At 48.9% G+C, this 21,646-nt stretch overlaps 1 protein-coding gene across 1 annotated transcript; it reads right to left on the bottom strand.

The window, feature by feature from the left end:
* Nucleotides 1–1,844: 1,844 nt before the first annotated feature.
* On the bottom strand, nt 1,845–20,320 carry LOC129385834 (uncharacterized). The gene is made up of 3 exons (XM_055072992.2): nt 20,235–20,320; nt 13,948–14,318; nt 1,845–2,213 (listed from the first exon to the last, which is right to left on the bottom strand). Exons 2-3 carry the CDS (start codon nt 14,308–14,310, stop codon nt 1,845–1,847), a joined length of 732 nt encoding a protein of 243 aa, XP_054928967.2. The 5' UTR covers nt 14,311–14,318; nt 20,235–20,320.
* Between the last annotated feature and the right edge of the window lie 1,326 nt (nt 20,321–21,646).

Below are 21,646 nucleotides of genomic sequence, written 5' to 3'. Positions count from 1 at the left end.
AGGGCCGTGACGTCTAGTGTTGCGATAATTGTGTTGTGGGATAGTGTGCCTTTAGTATTAATGTCCTCTATAATTCTCAGCGGGTGGGGCGTATCTCGTACAAATGACGGAAGTGCTTTTGGCAAGACACCAAGGAAGTGGTTAAGGAATGTGGAGATGCTCTCTGTCGGGGTGTTGTTTGATACTATCGGGCGACCTGGGATAATAGCAGTATATAGTTCAGCGGATGGAATTTTATGAATTTTTGGAAGGAGGTAAAAACTCTCGGCAGTTTTGTTGTTTGGTTTAAGAAATTTGTATTCTGACGGTGTTATCAATTCATCAGCCAAAAGCGATTTCATCCTGTTGGTAATTGTCACTGTGTAGGATAATGTCGGATCATCATCTAGCTTACGGTAATGTTCTGGGTTGCTTAGTTGTCTGTAAGCCTCGTGCGTGTATTCTTCTACTGGCCAAATAACTATAATTCCACCCTTATCTTCTTCCTTAATAACAATGTCATTCCGGCAACTAAGGTTTGAAATGATATGACTCTCCGAAGCAGTTATGTTTTTAGGTCGCTTAGATGTCTTGGATTGGCTTATAATTTCTTTAGTGACAGTTTTAAGGTATATGTGAATTTCTATGGCTTGTTCTGGTTCGGGAGCCCAAGTGGATTGGGCTCTAAGTGGTGTCGCCCCGGTGTCTGGTGTGTCTGCGAAAAAGTGTTTGATACGCATTCGTCGGGAGAGTTCTGAGAGGGCCTTGTGAAGCTCGAATTTATTTATTGTGTTGTTCGTGGGACAAAAGTTTAGGCCCTTGCTGAGTACGCCAATTTCTTTTTTACTTAATGTTTTTGAAATGTCTACTACATTGGAGTGGTTTAATCTTGTGGAAGTTTCCTTCACGTCTGGTACTTCTAAACTCGAGGTCCCTCTTGTTGGCGTGTGGTGGCTGCTTGACTGGAAGGTTGTTTTTTTTATTAAAGTTAGCTTTTTCCTTTGTTCTTGATCCAATTTTATGTAATTCGCTGGGTGAAATGGCGAAATAATAAGTTACTCCCACAAGGAACTTCCCTCAGGCACCCACATACAACAACTCTATTCTCGAAGTACGACTCTATCCTCGGAGAACAGATGCGAACGGCGACCTGATGGAGGTAGTACAGCGCTCCGGTGTAGTTGTGATGCCGATTCTCGCTCTTGGCATTTTTTATTATTTCGTCATTTCACCGAGCGAATTACATAAAATGTTACATGTTCCCGAGGCAGAACAGGAGGTCATGCCCTCGCTAGCTGCCTCGGCGCATCTGCTGCTGAACTCCCACTCGAACCCGCCATTACTAAGACTGTGCTGAGTGTTTCTTGCAGCGCTTCTCGCAGATGCAGCGATCGCTGGAGTGGAGCGAGCCGGCGTATCATGACGTCACTACGAATCCACCTCTTGGGTACCGAAAGCGAACCTGCAGGGCCAGATTGACAAACCTCGTCCTCAAGTGTTCTTCGTCATTGCCGTCAATGACAATAAGTTCATGGATGATCGAATTGAAATTTTCTCCTACAAACATTTCTCGCGTAAGATGTTTTTCTTTTTTTGCGAATTCGTGCCGTGGTTCGTAGAAAGAAATATAGTAAAGAATTACTAAGGGCGTGTTTCCGCTTGTTAGTGCTTTTTCGGGGCTTAGAGGGTTTGTAACTCTATTTACCGTAAATATATATACATATATATATATATATATATATATATATATATATATATATATATATATATATATAGAGAGAGAGAGAGAGAGAGAGAGAAAGAGAGAGAGAAAGAAAGAACTTGGAAATGTCACGCCTACACTTCTTTAAGGACCAGCGAAACTATCAAAGAAACATTTCTTTCCCAACCTGCTGCACGTGGCCCACAACTCCGGCTGTCGGATCACGCGTCGAGGTCGCTATGCCCATAGTTCCCGTTATTGTCTTCAGCAAGCACGTCCCTTTGCTCGGCTCGAATGGACGCGTTTGGCCGGCGTGCGAGTAACCAGTGGGTGCTCGACCATGGCTTCGGTCGCGGTCTTTGGCCGAAGCTGGCTCGGTGGGTTCGTGGCTGATGCTCGACCGGGCTGCAGCGACCGCCGAAGTGACGCCGCCGTGCATCGCAGGGTTCTTCGCCTGCGTCGTACCGCGTTCGGACTTCAGCTTCCGCCGCTGCTGGGTGCGCTGTTCGCCGTTCGGTTTCGGTGTTTGCACCTGCGCACGATCATGCCGTCAATACTGTTGCCGAGCCGGACACTTGACAGCGCGCGATGTGGGAGGACGTTACCGGATGACACAGCCCATGCCTCTCAGCATATAGATGCTACTTTGCATAGCGTCGCCCAGCTACCATGCATTAAGATGATTTAGAATTCGGACACCTGTACGCGAACGAATTGATGTAGCTACACAACGGAGTTGAGTACCCGCCGGTAGCATTCTTATTGGTGACATTCGAATACTGATATAGTTATGATTAATTTCCTAACTGGTAAGTGAATTGTTATAGTTTTAAAGCTGTCAATTCGGAAGCTGTAGACAATGATAAGAAGCATGGAACAATATGTTTTCGTAAATGGGACAGTCGCGTGCCTGTTCTTTCGGGCTATATAACGAAAATGTATATACCGGTTAGGTGTGTTAGGTGCGGTTAGGTGTCTACCACCTAACCGCACTATACAACAGCGCCCTGAAAGAGCTTTAATGTAAGGTGCTCAGAAGAGCGGCAAGAATGAGTGGCAACATGAAAAATAACCGCGTTCGCGCTCTTCCCACGCGAAACCCCTTTATTCGGGAAAGTAGCGACACTCTTACATCCTGGCCGCCGCATCCTCACCAGCACCACTGTACTCCTCTTTACCCCTCGCTGTCGCCACTACGGCGCTTCACCAGCGCTGATTGGCTGCGGCGCGCAATACCGCCATATCACGTGAGGGAAACGTCATGAAACTTGTTACAGCGAAGCTATATATGGCTATAGGGTTCCATGTATTTGTGTTCACCGTGAACAAAAACTATCACCATCAATGACTCAATTCATGCTCCCGTAAGCAAGCAAAAAATGCAAAAGCTCATAGCCCCGTAAGGCAGAGGCTACAAGCACTCAGGAAAGTGAAGCGAACAGTGCTCAAATCACGCATACAACATGAAGAACAGCATGACGAAAACTGTCATCATCAATGGCTCATACCCCCGTGAGCGAAGCAAGCAAAAAATGCAATGACTCATTGTCCCGTAAAGTTCATGGCTACTCACTTTGCGTGAATTAGCTGCGATGACACTACCCCAGTTGTAGTGGTCGGTGATTTGAACGTGGATGTGTCGGTACCGAAAAGGGAGCGGTTGACGCGTTCCGTGTTGCAAACAGATCGCTTGCGATGCCACAACGATCCGGTCCAACCGACCACCCAGCGGCGTACGTGCATCGATTTGACGTTATCAAGGAATGCGATTGCAGTGGCGAGTGAAATAATGACCACCGATCAAGACAATAAATGAGTTCGTACCTTCCGTCACGATCACCACCCATCAAGACAATAAATGAGTTATGTTAGGTTCAAAATGTTCAAATTATGCTCAAAATTTCTCTGTTATGTTATGTTGAAAAAGTTTTAGCTATTTTTACTTTTTCCGGCCGCCATTCGCGAGCTACGGGTTGATCGCGCTGCCACGGCACACGTGTGTTTTGCAAGTTAGGTAAGCTTCGTTTGCCGAAAGATTGACTGGCTGTTATAACCAGTGCAGTGAGCTTTCATGCATGGTGTTAGTTCACTGGGCACAGTACATCGCGCATATATTTAGCGCAAGTTAAATTTCGGATTCATTACAATCTTACTCGCGTGTCCTTGGGAGCTGCATTTATCTCATAAACTTATGTTCACCAATAAGGGAAAAAAAAAAAGCTTTCAGATCGCAATAACTACTCCTAGGCTAGTGTCCGAGAGCATTTTATTTTCTTTTGGCGAATCCGCTACCAGTCGCCAATGCCTAGTAACGCTTACAAATATCTGAAGGGTTTTTTTCATTCATTGATAGTACTGACATCCCTAGAGGCTCGACAGTTCCGTAGAGTTAAGTGTCGAAAATTCTGGAACACCAGCGTTGAATAGCTTGACGAAAAAAAAATTGCGCTTAAGAAATTGTATCCTTTGAAACTAAATAATGTTAAGTTCTTATGCTTGAATTGGAAAATGTGGCCTAATTTTGCAAACGCGTGCTGTAGGCGCCCATCCTTCAGTTTGTGATGTTCCGAATGACAAAAAACAAATATCACTTAACCGTTGCTAAATGTTATGTCGGCATCCGCTGCGCAGTAGGCCGACAGCAACAAGAAAAACATCGCATAACTGACGGGCTTTATTCCTGGCTTGTCACAGAATTCGAGCCACATGCATTCCTTAATTCTGGTAAAATGTACATGTTGCATGCTGTTGGTTTATTGTGAAACGTCGTAAGCGAAGTTCAAGCGCGTGCATTGTTTACATTATTGACTCCTCGCGCAAGCCCAGAATGCGTCTAGCATTGGCTCAAGTGCTTTCGGTGCTCTCTATAAAGGTACATTTACTACTATAAAGAACCATTATTCATGTTCTTGCTTATGAAAGCGAAGCTGTATATGGCTAGCCGATTCGTCCGTCTGTCTGTCGGTCGCCTCAAACGCCGAAAACCCCTTCTGCGCAACCCCATGCGCATGCGCGAGAATAGAAAAGAAATAGGCGCGTTATTAGCCAGCACCACCTCAATAGCACAAGACCTGTTTACTTCGATCCATGACGTTACGCTACCTCGCCGGAAATTTCCATTTACTAGGCTGGTGTGATCAAAGCGCTGACGTCAAAATCACTGTTGCCTACTGGGGAGCATTCCCATTAGAATAAAAAAAAAATTAGGGGGTTTTACGTGCCAGAACCACTTCCTGATTATGAGGCACGCCGTAGTGGGTGAGTCCGGAAATTTCGACCACCTGAGGTTCTTTCACATGCACCTAAATATAGGTACACGGGTGCTTTCGCCCCCATTGAAATCTGGCCGCCGTGGTCGGGATTCGATCCCACGACCTCGTGCTCAGCAGCCCAACACCATAGCCACTAAGCAACCACGGCGGGTTCCCATTAGATTCTATGGCAGTCGGGCCAGGTAACAGGACGGCGTGGATCGGAGCGAAAAGGCGTTCTGGTGAAGGTGGCGTTGGATTAGCTGTGCCAGTAGTGACGTCGTTGCTCTCCGTCGCAGCCGAGCGCGCGCGCAGCAGTTTCTTTCCGACTCCGAGTAGGCCACGCGTCATGCGTATTCTTTAGGAGCAGGCAGCTTTCGATCAGCAACGCCGCGAACAGAACCAGGAACGAGCTCGTCTACGGCGTGCCGATGCTACAGCCCGGGCACAAGAGCAGGCTCGTGCAGCCGAGCGCCAGCAGCAGCTGCGTACCGGGTATCCGGCAGCCTACGAAGCCGTCGTTTGATGAACCATCGGGATTAACCCAGTAACAAACACCGGGGCCGCACGTTTCAGCTTCGCTGGTTAATCATCTGTAGGGAGTGCTTGGGTGGGGATTTCTTTATGTTTAAGATTTTTGAAGCTTTCTTTAGAAGCTACGCATGTGAAAGGAACGCATTAGTTGTCTGCGCTGCCGAAGTTTTCTGCATACCGTAGTCCGCCGCGCCATGGATGGCCAAAGCGGCGCTAGGGTGGCTTAGCCACCCAAGCGTCTCGGCCAGGGAGAGCAAACCGCCTAACGATGGTCATTTTTAGAGCACTTCCGCTAGTTTATCTCCGAGTTTATTTTTGAAAATATTCGTCAACATGACCCATCGGAAGTTTACTATGGTCCTATCAGCGTCGTTACGAGATTAATTCCACAGTAACGCTTCCAACAATGGAAAGAACAAGCGCGCGCATTTATTAAGCTTCCGCGGCGCCCAGCGGCAGCTGGACCGAAAAGCGTGGCGTGCGCAACACGCCGACCCGTGGGAGAGTGAAATTTGAGGAGGATTGAGGAGAAAAGCGCGTGCGAGGAGGAGGGCGTCGCTACTTTCCAGAATAGAGGCGGTTTATTTCCACGACGCCAACAGCGCCGCCGCGGTGCCGGTGGCCGAGACTGCCGTGATGGCGACGCCCACTTTTGTCAGCACCGGTGACGGTGTCGCGATACTCGGCGACAAATTCTGATAACAGACAGAATAAAGTGACGTGAGAAGTGCGCTTCCTAATGGTGAAAAGCGACTTTTGAGTCGCAACCGGTCGGATGCATGTTCGTATCGCTCCCGAGATATCCTTGTTTCTGCCGGGAATTTTCCGCTCTGTGTACGCCCCGAAAATGGAAGCGACACCACCACCGTGGTCTTCGTCGCCGAGGAACAGCAATTTTGGCGCTTCTGCTTGCAAAGCAGGCACGGAAAGTCGTAATGACAGCCCGGATACGCCCACCGCTGACGCCTGCATGGTGGATGAGGAATCTGCTCCAGGAATTGCCCCCGCTGATACCAGCATGGCAGAAAAGTAATCACAAGAAATTCCGGCGATACCGGTCTCCAACCCCTCCTGCCTCCTCGACGCTGAAAGCATGGCTGGGAAAAACTTCTTTGAGGTAGGACCAAATACCACTAATTCATCTAAAGCTGCTAAAGGTCTCGAAGCAGGGTTAAAGGGACACTAAAGTGAAAAATTATTTCGTCTGCATCAGTAACTTACCGTTCTACAACACCGAAAACACCACTCTTGCAACGATAAGACGTTTGGTAAGCCAGAAAAAGTGCAAGAACGAAATACGGGTGGCGACGCCTACTTGAGTTCCCGCACATGGGGGCTGTGACGTCTTGGATTTTGATGGCATCTTCTAGGACCTACGAATTCTATATAGTGGTACAGATTGACTACATTGTGTTCTAAAGGAACCAAATATTAAACACGGCAAGTTACTAGAACCTTTATTCAGCCAACGCGGCCCAAATGCGAAAACATACTTTGGAATCCCTGGCGTCACGCTGACGTACCGGCGCTGGGGTATCGGCGCGAAATTCAAATACTGATACTTGGACCTTCATTTTCTCATCTAATTATCAAGATATTTTTTTAAATGACTGCCTGCAGGGTTCTCAAACAATGCTCCATTAGTCTAAACTGATTTATTTGTTTGCTTTAGTGTCTCTTTAAGTGCATCCAGGATAGTTCAGACGAACGCTCTACAGCCCGGCAAGAAATTGCACGACTGCCACCAGGCAGCCTGCAGTACATGTCGCTGCAATAACGATAGCAATCGTCGCGGCACACTCACCTCTAACTAACGCTGGGGTGGCTGGCATACTGTTAACCGGAAAAACAATAATAGGACATTGCTGCAATATCATATAAATATACTGCGTTAATAAAGTTGGCGTCGCCTGGACAAGTGAGTACAATATATGCGCCTCTTTTGCATGCTTCAATAGCCCGTGAACTCCCCAAAAGTCATTTTCATACTAGGTTTAAGAGGAAGCTTTAGCTCGGGCCCAACTCCGACGCGGCCTATTCAAATACATGTAAAAACGCAAAAACGTTTTGATGAGATAACCCCTGGACCGATTTTGATGAAATTTGTTGCACTTGAAAGACAAAGTTAAATTCTAGTGACTGTTGGAAGCGGAATTTCGATTTAGGGCTTGAATTTTCTTAAAACGATTTTCAAATATTTGACCGTTTGAAAAAAATAGAGGCACGAAGTTTACAAATTCATAGCTCTGCATCAAGAACTGATATCGCGGTTCTGTAAACGGCATCCATTAGATCATTCAAAGCGGACAAATGCAATATGTCATTTTACATCTTACGTGAATTTGTTACGTTGGTTACAACGGTTTTGCAAAAGTTGTATTTCCCTAAGATTAAATTTTTTATATTCATGTGTAACATATCAATTCTGTCCGCTTTAGATGTACTATTAGATGCAATTCACAGAATTGTATTATCATTTTAGTGGTTGAGTTACAGAGTTGTAAACTTGATAGTTTCGTTTTTTGAAAATTTTCTATTTTCACCAATTTTTAATAAAAAATTGACAACCTAATTCAAAAATTCGAAACCAACAATCACTACATTTTAAGTTTTTCTTTTAAATGCAGCAAACCCCGTCAAATTTGGTGCAGTGGTTGCCGAGAAACACGAATTCTCCTTTTACATGTATTTAGATAGGAGCACCCGAGCTAAAGCTTCCTCTTAAAGTACGCGTCCACTGGCACGCAGCAATCAGTTTTCTGTCGACATGTCACAGCCACACTCCGAGACCATTTAGTTGCAATGAAAACTCCTACGTTTGTGACAACAAAATACGAATTCAAGCTTGCGAGACTATTCATCACGGTGAGATCAATGGCGTGATCTATCGCGCCTGTGGACTCACCAGTGAAGTCCTCATGGCTAACCTCACTTGTTACTCGTGCAAGATAGCGCTCGGTCTATGGGCACCAAAGGCGCACTTCTTAATACATTTGAGGGCTATAAATTGCCATGCAAAATTTATCTTTACAGTGTACTCGTACCAGTGATAGCTTATCAACTGAAGTCGGCAATCGGTGAACTGTGCCATAAACTCAGGAAAGAGTCATGCCCAGCTACACTTCAGCGACGGTGCGACAGCTGCGGCCGTCTTTCGCATGGGGAATCAGATAACCGCCCAGAAAAGGCAAATCCTCTGTGCCGCCTCTGCGGGGACAAGCATCTAGCGACAGACAGAAAGTGCCCTGTTCTGCGGAAGGCCACTATAGGCAACTCGAATGCTACGCGCCGACGCATTCTAGCCGCATGCACCAACAAGAGGAACCAGAACTGCATGAAGTTAATCAGACTGCAGCGCGAGTTAGACGCGAGAACGTGATTTGTCGTCTTGTTTCGAAATGCTCCCACGGTCGACGCCGTCGACGAGTCTCGGAGACATGGGGTTAAATATAAAAGCAGCGCCCTCGATGCACGTACTATACACGAAGCAACGGGAGGCAGTGGTGAGAGTAGCACCTGTGGTGTACGAACACAGGCACTGCCAACTAACGAACGATCCGAGCGATCGAAATAGGCACTTGTGCACCCAATATATGCCGATGTCCTTCGCGCCGCGCGACAGCACGTGGAAGCGCCTCCCAGAGCAGATCTCTCGAGCACCGCGCCCCTCGACGAGGATCAGCCGAAGCAAATTGTCGAACAGGTCATTGGCTGAGGTTGTCAAGCGCATACTCCCTCTTCTCAGGATGCAAACTCCTCTCGTTAGGCAAGAGTCTAAGCGAGTCTCTGCACTATCTTCATACCCATCACCGGAAACCATGGTGGCGAATCCATGTGCACAACCATGCGACGTTTCTTTCACCAGATTCCCCGATTTGGTTTCTTGTGGGAAGCTGGCGGGGAATCTGGCTCAAGGGTGCGGAGCTCATCAGGGGGCTATCAGTGACGCCAACGCTGCCTCTAGCCATTTTGCTAAGGGAAAATGGCACACGCGTACCAGCTTTCTTCCGCTATGTGGCCCACTGTACCCCTTCCGTAGAGCACAGGCACCCCGGACAACGGTCGCAACTTGCAGCCCTAGTGGCTATGGGTCAAGCATGCGTTTCTTTGCGAGTTCCTCACGCTGAGCTCGACACTTCGTCGTGGTGCTCGCAGACACGACAGGTACCAGGGGTACGTCTTTATTTAGATACAAATGTACAAGCTCTGGCTTTTCTTCTCGGTTTACGCGAGGACTGTCGGCATTACCAAACATGGAGTGCATATACCATGAGTTGAACACTTCGGGATTATTTGCCTCCAAGATCGCGTAATTGTACGCGGGGACTTTAACGCGACGCACACGTGTTGGGATTATGCCACAACGGATGCACGCGGTCAGCACTTACAGCAACCGATAAGAAGAGCTACACTCTTTCTCGCCAATGCTTCAACCTTACAAGCTCGTTTTGGTGAACATAGAGGCCAACAAGACACTTCCACAGACCTCTTATGGGCCATCTCAAAGAAATAACTTGGACTCATGCGAAGGATCTGTTGGCGTACAGTGATCATTATCTATTAGTGTTGTCTTGGGCCTCTTCAAAAATTAAAAATTAAATTATGGGGCTTTACGTGCCAAAACCACTTTCTGATTATGAGGCACGCCGTAGTGGAGGACTCCGTAAATTTCGACCACCTGGGGTTCTTTAACGTGCACCTAAATATAAGTATACCGGTGTCTTCGCATTTCGCCCCCATCGAAATGCGGCCGCCGTGGCCGGGATTCGATCCCGCGACCTCGTGCTCAGCAGCCTAACACCATAGCCACTGAGCAACCACGGCGGGTGAAGGGCCTCTTCAGGGCGTAAACTACGACAACTACAGGAACGCTACCGAAACGAGGAGCATGTCAGATGGGACAAGTACCGCAAGACTCTTAGCGAGTGCGGCTTTCCCAGAGAAATGGACGAGCTCTTCACCCAGATTCATGCTGCCAAGCAGAATGCCACAATCGAGCTTTCTGTCAAGTTTGATGCTCCGAAACCGGACTCTCACTTACTGACGTTGTGGAATCACAAGTTCAGCTCGTCGTAAGCGCATTCTTATTCGCATAACCAAAGAGGTGGATCAGTATACTGCCCTTCTTGCTGTTCGTGACTGGCAACTCGTCTGCGACACAAGTCATATGTTTAAGGCATGGCAGATCTTCAGAGCCATGCTGGGACGCAAGCGTCCGAATCCGCCAGCACTTACTATGGCACTGAAGTTGAAAGTGTCCCCCGATGAGTTGGCGTTACAAGCGGGAGAATTTTTTCCCCAGCCCACGCAAGCAACGGCTCTACACGCATAGCCACCACTCGGTGTTTGCTAGTACAATGTTCCTTTCACTATAGACGAGAAGCATCCCTGCGTGATTATAACCACCGCAGCGCTCGTGGCCCGGATGGGGTACGCTACTCAACGCTTTGCAATTTACCACAGACGCATACATTTGCCCTTCTGGAAGAAATTAACAGGTACTGGGAAATGGGTCATCTACCCGCTACATGGAAGCAGTCCATGGTGATTCCTATAACAAAGCCAGGTGAACCCAGTCTGAAACTGCGAGATTTAACGCTGATATCTCTAACGTCGAACATCTGTAAGGTAATGGGGCGAATGGCTCTGCGAAGGCTGGAATGGTACTTGGAGAAAAGCATAACGTCCTCTTACACTGGAGTACAATTCTGTCGAGGCCTCTGTGCCCAGGAGATCCTTAGAGAAGAGTACATGCCGATGTTCTGGCAGAGCCCAGTGGGGTCCAGCTTCGAGTTATAGTAGGAGTAGACATAAAAAAAATTTCGATTCTCTTCCACATGCCACTATACTTGAACATTTCTTGCTCAACGCACCTTTTCAGTTTTGGTCGGAGATACGAGACGGCAACGTAACGTGACAGGCGTCCCTCAAGGTGCCATTATTTCACCGGCCACATTCAGTGTCGCTTTCAGTTCTTCCAAAACTATTGCAATGAATAATAGGACTATGACATGCTATATCCGCGGAATACATTTCACTCTGGACCAACACTGGGTCCCCTAGGAAGCAAGAGACCGCGCATGCAGGCAGGTCTTGATGTGATCCGCGATTATATCCGCGCATGATGTATGCAAACTTATCCAGAAAAAAAAAAACAGGGTACTTCAAAGTCATTAAAGATCACAAGCAAAAGGTCGAGCCAGAGCGCAACGTGTTCTCTCTTCGCTTGGGTAATTCGACCATTTCCCGCAAGGAGACAGTACGCATTAAAGCCCCTGCATACACGTTTCCGCCGACCAGGTTAAGTACTGCCAACCTGCCCTCCTCCTCCACACTCCTCTCCCACTCACCCCCTTAGCTTCCGGCGTCAAGCGGAACTTACGTAGCTGCAGCTTCCTGTTCCGAGTGGAGGTGACACTGTTTTTTAGCGTTGTTTACTTTCGCGCCGCTGGAGAGGCTTTAATTGCACGAGCTGCGGTTGAAACTGTGAATGCGGTTCCATCCAAGAACCACCGCCTACTGTAACCAGCGATATGCTCGTGTTCGTTGCTTCGCGTCAACCTGCGACGGGTTGTGACACGAGCGACAACGTACAGTGGAATGTAGTGCCTGGGCGCTTGGAGACCACTGCCGTTTTTCGTGGATTTGGACAACAGCGACCGCGAACTACTACTTCAGCAGAATACAACAGCTTGTCCCCTTTGCATTCTTCTTATGGTGACTGCCACAGCTCTGCTAAGCACGCGCGGGCATCTCACCATCGTCTAACAGCAGTCAAAGCGGAAATTCCCGCAGCGCAACTCCAGGAAGCGGAAACGCCGGAACCGGAAATTTTTAAACCGGCAATGCCGGAACCGGAAATACCGGAACCGGAAATACCGGAACCGGATTTGGCGTGAGGGGAAAAGGCGGCGCACAACAAAGGTTGTCGCTACTTAAGAAAGCGGCGGTGGCGCGTAGATGCAGGGGCTTTAGTACGCATTATCGGCATGAAAATTGACCAGGACGGGGGAGCCAAAACATGTCTTCGCAGCATATCCCGCAGCTGCCACCATGGTATTACACCTCATGCGGCGCGTTCCTTGACGCGTAAGGGGATCAAGGATGCGGGCCTCCGTCAGATTGCGTTAGCTCTGGTGGTATTAAAAATAATGTGCACTTTTTCGTATGGGCACACCAACCGTGCGCAAACGTTCCAGCTCAAACGAAGTAATCGCAAAACGATTCGCTTGATCCCTGGGCTACCCCGATATACGCCCATCGCCGACTCACATGCAGGTAGTCGGGTCAATGCCTTGCGGGATTTGGCGGAGCAGCAATTGCAAGCCCAGTGTGTCCGTCTCTCCACGACGACGGCTGGTCGCCAAATCCTACGGACATTGGGCCACTCCACAGACAAACCTTGATCCATCCCCTGCTCCGCCGTGGGAACTGATTGACTAGGCTGATGGGATGCCTTTGCCAAAGAACACTGGCGCAGCCAATGCACCACGACGTAAAGCAGCTGTAAAGCGCCATATGCGACGCTGTCCAGCGCACTTGCTCGTGACGGGGTCGTAAAGCTTTGCGCTGACGCTGCCAATTCTGAACACGGTGCAGCTGTAGCTTGCCATGACGTTAAGTCGACTGCCACCACTGTCGCACTCGTGTTTACCGATAATACCGTCACTAACTTAGAACTTTTGGCAATAATAGCTTGGCGTTTCTTGTATGGAAGGAAGGCAAGATTCAGCTCATTGTAGGTACCACGTTTAAGCGGATTCGCTAACAGCTTACACCGCCTGCCGCGCCGGTGGGGCTGAGTATGCCATACTAGAACCTATCTAAGCAACCTATCCGAGCTATAGTAGTGTGAATATGATTACAAGAATACGACAATTAACAAATTAAAAATGCAGTCGTATACGAAACTAATAAATATTACAGTAGAACAGGTACAAAAAGAGGATATGTAACTATTGCATTACGTATACACGTGACACGAACCCACAAGCGTAATAATTGGAGTGGTTGGTTGTTAAAGGAGAACGAATACAGAACATAGCCAAAATCATGGTCCAAGTACAATGGAAAAGTATAAAGTACAGTAAACCGACATATAATTAAACATATAAAAAAAACTGGTTAATTAATTAAAGACACTGTGAGAACAACCCTTGAACAATGTGTATATATATGGAAGAGTCTAAATTTCTGTAACTTTAAAAGCGCCTATTGGCCCCAAGGCTCACAAACCTCCTCCGCTATTTTCTAACCTTCGCCAAGGACGTCCCCCTTCCTGACCACTTTAACGTCCCGTCCCCTCCCGCCTGCGGGGTTTCGGTTGCTGCTCTCTCCCTCTTCACCCCCATTGCCCCCTGTGCTGCACGGTTGGAGAGCCCTCTCCGGAGCGAGACAGTTACTGCGGTGTCCTTTATCCAGTATTTTCAACTCTCCCTTCCATTACGAATCCCGTCCCTGCGCCGTACACTGCCTTCTTACCGCGGCGGTGGTGCCGGATGAAGTGGAAGCCGTCGTCGCAGGCACTTGTCCTCCCTGACCCGGGTGTCCGCCGCTGCCACCGCCGGGCGATGCCCGTTCTCCGAGAGTGGCACTTCCCGAAGACATCGCCGGTTGCCCGGCGATGGCACTCTCCGCCGACGAGGACGTGCGGACGACGGGCGACTGCACTCCCGAGACGGGGCTGACCAGGCCACTCAGGGACGCGGGGCTCGGCTGGAACGAGCCAGCCGTCGAAGACGCGACGGTCACTGGCAACGTGGCCGGAGCGTCACTCGTCGTCTTCTTCGGGCGGTGGTGGTGGCGGCGACGTCGCTCGCTCTTCTTGCTCATTTCGTTCGACATCGCGGTCTCTGGGAGAGAGATGCAACACCGCATTCGTCATACCGCAGGAGAAGCGCACTTTGGAAAGGCTTCTCTCTTACAGGAACATTGCCGCGGTCCGACAGCCTTTGTGAACATAGTGAAGACACCCAGGTGATCATTTGGTACAGCTAAAAAAGTAAAAAAAAAATTGGCGGGCACTTAAGCTTCGCCTTTAAGAGTGGAACGCGATAGATATATCAACGATCCCTGGTTTCTTGTCACGTTTCCCGGCAAACGCAGCTTTCTTGCACATGCGCCGACGCGAGCGCGCTCGTGTTGTCGCAAGGAACAGAGCGGGCCGCGCCGCTCGGTAAAGGGGTTTGTGTTTGAGTTTCCGAGTAACAGAATTGTGTTTTGCGTTAAATTCAAATTAAACTCCGACGCTCATGTCTGCATGTTGTGCTTAGGTTGTACCTTAAGATTTTTTCTGACGTATTTTACTTTGAGAAATTCAGTTATTTCAGTAACGCCTCTGCGCCACGCGGAGGGCCTGCGTGGTTGTGGTTCGGAACGATTTTTCGCCAAGTGACATCCGACGACATCACATATTTTGCGACACGCGACCCTTAACGCTTTCGCGTTAAAACCGGCCTCTCTTACTCGGTGCCCAGAGTTGCCACGAAAATTCAACTCTGGCAGTTCTTTTACGGCGTCAACCGTTCGTGTTCTTCGGCGCTCCTGAATGACAGCTCCCGCCTTGGCCCAGAAAAAAACGTTTCTGCTTTCTCCTAGATTAAGTTCGAGTTTCTTTGCATTTAATTACGCACATCTAGATTCAAACGCCTCGTCAAAAAAAAAAAAAGAAAAGAAATAAACGTAGCTGAGGGTGCCTTATGGACGTGGGCTACTTTATGTATGCTGGACTCTCGATCACTAAAAGGTGGTTATTATACAGGGCGATGTCGGTTATCTCCTATATTTTTCTTTTGCAAACCACTAGAAGCTATGTCTAACGCGCACTGTCCACGTATTGCCAGGCGGGTTGGTTTTAGAATACATCAAGTTCTGGGCGACTTCGGCGAGGACAAAACGCACTTCAAGGTTAATACGAAACAAGTTATTCGCGCGTTTGAATGTAAAAAGAAAAATGCTCTTCGTGTGCATGCACAAGCTTCTTTCGTGTCTTCCATAAAATGTGTTCTTTTATGTGTCTATATCGGCAGCGCAATAGTGGCATGTAAAGCCCCTTGATAATTTGAAAGTAGCGACACTCTCCTCCTCACGGCGCTTTCCTCCTCGATTCTCCTCGCCCGCCGGCTGCGCACGGCACGCTATTCCTCCTCGGCTCCCGCGGACGGGCCGCAGGATTCTATGGAGGTGTGTTATTTTGGGCCAGTTGCGCGCCCCAGTGGGGTTGAAAATTTTGAGAAATGCTAATAACACCATCGATAATGCTGGAGGCAACGTTTATGAGGAGGTTGATTTTTTCTTAAAGCCGTATGAGCGGGGTATACTGGTTTAAAGGGAGCTTTGAGGCGCGTTCTATACTCCAGACAATTTTTCTGCCACACGATCAGACGCTTTACTTCGTGCGTCTGATCTAGTATAGCTTGTGACACATCCCTTTGTGTGTGGCTTATTAGGCGAAAGCCTTAGACCTCTGTTTCAAGGTCCCGTTGTGAGCTACATAAAACATCACGTGACCGAAGGAAGGCGGGAAGCGAACCAAAGCATATGCAGCCGCGTATAAGAGATGATTAATGATTAGCAAAGTAATGATTGATTAGTGATTGGATTAAGATGAATTCGCGTGTATTAAGGATGATTAAGGTGGATTAAAGTCGATGAAGGTGCATTACATTAGGGTGAATGAAGGTAGATTAAGGTGCATAAAGGAGGACTAGGTAGGATTAAGGTCGATGAGGTTAATTAGGGTGGATGAAGGTGCGTTGATGTGCATTGAGGACGCTCATAGTGGATTATGGTGGATTAAAGGGCATAAAGAAGGATAAGGGTGGATTAAGAGGAATTAAGGTGTATTAAAGAGGATTATGGTGGGCTAGGGTATATCAAAGTTAATGAGGAAGCATTACGGTTCATTAGAGTAGATTAAGGTCGATGCAGGTGGATTAGGGTGCATTAAGGAGGACTTAGGGTGGATTAAAGTGAATGAAGGAGGATTGAGGTCGGTGAATGTGCATTAGGAGGATTATGGTAGACTAATCAGTCTTAATGCTCAATGAACCCCGATTCACCTTAGTCCACCCTAATCCACCTTAATGCTCCTTCATCCACCTTAATACTCCCAATCCACCTTAATCAACCTACATCGCCCCTAATGCAACTTAGCCTACCCTATGCGGTCTTAATCCTCCTTTATCAACCGTTATCCATCATAATCCGCCTTAATCCTCCTTCATCCACCTTAATCCTTATTCACGCACTTTAATCCCACTCAATCCTGCTTAATGGTCCCAATCTACCTTAATACACCCTAATCCGCCTCTATCAAACCTAATCCAGCTCCGTGGTCCCTAATCCACGTTAATCAACCCTAGTCCATCCAAATCGGTCTTAATCCTCCTTTATCAACCCCAATTCACCTTAATCTTCCTTTATCCACCTTAATCCCCCTAATCCCTTTCATGCACCCTAATCCACCCCAATCGGTCTTAATACCCTTTCATCAACACTTCACCTTAATCCACCATTATCCGACTTAATCCTCCTCCACGCACGTTAACCTTTATTCATGCATCTTAATCCTTCGTAATACACTCTAATCCACCTTAATCTTCTTTAATACACTCTAATCAACCTTAATCCTCCCTAATCCACCTTATGTCAACCACTAATGATTCATTAATTAACATGGGTAATCATTCTCTTATACAGGGGTGGACATGCTTTGGGTCCCCTCTGGCCTTCTTTGGGTCACGTGATACTTCGTTTACAAAGCGACCTTGAAACAAAGATCTAAAGGCTTTCGCCTTAAAACTTTAAAAAAGCTCAATTTTGACTAGTTAACGCTCATCACCTGCAATACTACGGGCATACTTGCCACTAATTTTTTCAGGGCGCAAAGCAGAATAAATAATACTGCACTTCCGACTGAATAACAACAGTTAGCGACGGGCGAAGTGATGGAGCCGCCCCAGAATATTAAGCATACTGAGGACAACCGCAACAAAAACGCTGGTGAGCAGGCCGGAAGAATGAAAAAATAATGCCGCATTACGGGATGCTTTGCTACGAGCTATAATAAAGACTCATGAGCTCGCAAATAACGCTGTTCTTTGTCGGTACAAAGTTCTTTCGGCCAATGTCATGCAGCCACTGCTTCCTACGCAAGCCGTCACGCTTTCATTGTGGTATCATAAAAACGGCATAACCATCTTCAGGCTTCTTGCTGCAGTTATATGCGCAACAGCCCGGCATAGCGCTAGCACATAGACCAGAAACACAGCGTACAACGTTCGCTACGCCGAGCTAAAGCGCCGAGCCAGCCGTGCTCAGGAGGAAAATGGCGCGAACGAAAAAGAAAAACACAAGCAAAACTCAAGATCCGCGCGTTTCCAAGGGCAACGGCAGGGAGACCAATCGTCGTGCAGAAAAAGGGGGGCAAAACTGGTGGCCCGGGGGGGAACGCGCAAGGGGCGAGGTGGAGGCGAGGAGGTCGCGCGGCGGCGGCAGAGTTCAAAGAGTGTCGCTACTTTAAAATTATCAAGGGACTTTAGTGGCATGAGAGCACCAGCTCCACCTATAGCCCGAGCTGCCGGCCCATCGACCACAATACCGAGCATGCCTCCTGCGTCGCAACAATCACACCATTCTCATATGAGTGTGACGACGTCAAGTGCGGCTGAAGTGTTTTACCGTTGTCGCCAGCCAGAACTGCGCGTGCAGCAGTGAAACATAGATGACTGCGTGACTGTAGTCACCGCGAAGCGCGAGTGGCCACTTCCCGGACGCAACGGGGCGAATTGGGTCATCTTTCTAATATCTACTCAATTGTTTGACAGTGGTCCAATAAGAAAGGGTGGGAATACGAGTGGGCGCAACTCGGGCTGGAGTCTGCGTTTCGACAGTGAAAAAGAACGAGTAAATTCTGGGGTTTCGCTCGTGAAAACCGCGTTGTGGTTATGATGCGTTCCCTATAGTGCGGGACTCCGGATTAAGTTTGACCAATGGTTCTTTAACGGGCACCTAAGTACACGAACGTTCTTGTTTTTCGCCCCCGTATGCGTATGACCGCAGCGGCAGTAAGGAACCAGTGACTAAGTTCAGCAGCGCAACACATAGTGTTTTAGTTTGGCGTTTTTACGTTCCGCTCAGCAGCTAAGCGGAGCGGAAGCACGAATGCGCATGCGCCCGCAAGCGGGCTAGCGGAGCGACAAACACGGTCCGCTTACAAGCTGCCTGAGCGGAGCGGGCTGCGCAGCACGTTGGCCAGCGTCGGCGTTAGAAAGGATTGGATTGGCCGCAAAAAGCAAGCTCGCTGGCTATCGCGTGGCGTTCCCCAAGAAGGCGCTTTATTTTCCACTCGATAAAATGGGCCGGTAACGCATTACAAGCGCACGTCTAGATGCTTCATGGACAAATAAGTTATATACATACGATTTACTTGATAAAAGTGATCAACGCAAACTGAATGAACCGGTAGAGGTTCCGACTTTTTCAGGATAAACCGCATAGCCCTCCACACTTTCCACGTCGGGCTTTGCCGTGCTCCTGGCCACTAGTCCTCACCTTCGGACGGCTTGGATGGTACTTTAGGCTGTTTTTTGGAGCGTACATTTCTACAGTCTGTTCCTCTTAGGGAGAGATTCGGAGCTCGAAACGAAGTACGTGTTTCCACTTCGGAGAGGTATATTCCAAGGCGGGCATTCACCCGACAGGAACTGCAGCTGATACATTCCGCGGACGAGCACGACGTGCGTGCCTCGTGGCCACGGGACCACGCCGCCGCCAATGAGCTGCTGCTACCGGGGCGACTCGTTGCACCTGAGTCTAGCGAGTGATTCAGCTCTTCATCCCGTCGTGCAAATCCAGCTCTATTTGCACTACTCACGCGGACCCGATTTCGGTGACCGCTATTTGCAACCTCCCGCGTGTCTCGTTCAAATAGTTGGCGTCGGGAAAGTAATGCAGCAATGCGGATCGGCAACGTTACCCGAGCCACGCCGATGCGAAATCGCCGGGAAGTAGCAGCTTTCAATTTATTAGCGCTTGCATAGATTCTAGTGCACTGCTGCTCACTATCGTAGCGTTTTCATGCTGCCTGACTTGAGTTAGGCGACACCTGCGCGCGAACACCGTGGTCGTCTCACTCAGGGCATGATTTCTGAGATCGCGCCTTCCAGCCTCGGAGGCCACGCTCGAGGGAGACGCTTAAACTCTGTCCCATGCCGGCAGGGAAGCACTCAGCACCCGGAATTAACCCAAGTCGTCTGCCTCGGAAGCACCGACAAAGAACAGTGCCGCTTGGGCTCGTCTATCGGATGAGAACCATCGTACTCGGCATAACGTCGCTGCTGGCTCGGATTCAACCTACGTGAGTACGTAAGCACGTAGGGCTGCCATAGACAAGTTTAGTTAGGAAGTCATACGGCCGTACAACTTCGTCATTATAAGCTTGTCTACAGCAACCCAACGCGCTTACGTACTCACGCATTAGGTAGAGTCCAGGCCAGCAGCGATGTTATGTTGAGCGCGACGGCTCCCATCAGATCAACGAGGTCATGTAACATTGCTCTTGAAAAGTGCTTGAAATGGGGACGCGACCTCGGAATGGCGCGTGCAAATGGCGACCCTGCCGGCACGGAACACAGTTGAAGCGCCTCCCTTGGGTGCACCGCACTGTGCCACCACGGTGTGAAGGACGCTGCGCACAATTACAACGCTGAAATTCAAAGGCAACATGCAGCAGTTAGCCCTGCAACAGATGCATCAGGCGGCCGTACCTCTTGATCCTGCTATTCCGGAGTGTGCAGAACCGACAGCCGACTGGAACGAGACTCGTGCTTCTTCTACGTCAGTGCCGCGTGCTTGCTCGGGTTACTGCTGCTGCTCTTGATGATGATGATTATAACCCAGGCTTTGGCGCACACCGAAAACATGAGTTAGGCATGAGGTGTGTGCTGCAGCGCGAATCCTCTCACGCGCTCTTCTAACAATACTCGGCACCATCTAGCACCAGAACACTCGCACCACACGCTGCGCCATCTAGTGGCACTGCCGATATGTCGCACCGCCGTCGTACACTTGATACGGGTGGCCACAAGACAATCACATCAGTAGCGACAAAAGATAATATGCAGATACTTGGTTTCAAGTCAATGGTAAGTACAGCTATAGAGGAATTAGTATTTTTTGTTGCTACTGTTGTAGCGGTTTCGTCAGCAAGCATTGTCCCTATTGTCTCTGTGCCTAGGAACCTACAGCATATTTGGCACGTATATGAGATAAATAGTGCATAATATTGAATACAGCTCAATAACAATTAAATTTTTGTGTTTTTGGTGAGACATAAAGCGTTTGCAACACTCAACGAGTCTGTGAATATTATTGCCTTTTCTAGTTTCGATGTATTGATATGTTTCACCGCAGATAATACTGCATGGGCTTCTGCATTAAAGATGCTTGTTTGGGCGGGCAGTAGGTCAGATCCTATTGTGTATGAGCTTGATACACGCTCTAAGTGTTCGCCTAGGGTTTGAGCCTGGTCTTCCAAGGTATTAAGGGCGCGGGTGGATTTGCGGCCCTTTTAGCCTTGTGAGAACCATTCCGAACTAAAACCTCTCCCAGCTTGCTCTCTTAATTACATGGACACTCCAGGTGCATTTCTGTCATTAACATTGCCGTCGCCGTGAGGTTCCGTATGAGTGAAAGCGTGCGGGGGGGGGAGAGCCGGCGAACGCGGTTCAAATTCGCGTGCGATGAACGCGGCCCGGATGCGTGCCCTCCTGTCGCGCGTGAGGCAGGGGGGTCACGCGAGGGAGGAGGGGCGTTCTCCGGTGGCTGCTAGGGTGCCTCGATGTCCTCCTCGCCTGCAGCTCCGTAACAGAGTGGAGACAACCGCGGCGTTTACTACGGCGCCGGCCACGCGAATCGCGGACGCCGTAGTAGAAGCCTTTGGCGGACGCCGTAGGGACGCGTTGCCGGAACTTGTCTTGAAGGCGGGAACGCTCCATATATTGATCAGTACTTACCGACGCCACGGCCTTCCATCGGCCACAGAGACTGGCCTGTTGTTTCCGGTGTGTCACCGGGTCCCTGCGCTGCGAAGCCTACTGGAGTTTATAAAGTCCACCGCGATAGGCAACCTGTGAGCGCCCGCTACAACGCTGGCCACTTTACTGAAGACTGCCACCTG

The sequence above is a fragment of the Dermacentor andersoni genome, chromosome 7, assembly GCF_023375885.2.
Source record: "Dermacentor andersoni chromosome 7, qqDerAnde1_hic_scaffold, whole genome shotgun sequence".
Lineage (NCBI taxonomy): Eukaryota > Metazoa > Arthropoda > Arachnida > Ixodida > Ixodidae > Dermacentor > Dermacentor andersoni.
Note: the sequence above shows the minus strand (reverse complement) of the source record. Positions and strands in the feature narration are given on the sequence as shown.

What these genes read in the sequence shown, in the direction of transcription:
- LOC129385834 (XM_055072992.2), bottom strand. Translation starts at nt 14,310, where the DNA reads ATGTCGAACGAAATGAGCAAGAAGAGCGAGCGACGTCGCCGCCACCAC. An exon ending in CATCCGGCACCACCGCCGCG is followed by an intron (nt 2,214 to 13,947) that starts GTAAGAAGGCAG and finishes GATCGTGCGCAG; the next exon opens with GTGCAAACACCGAAACCGAA.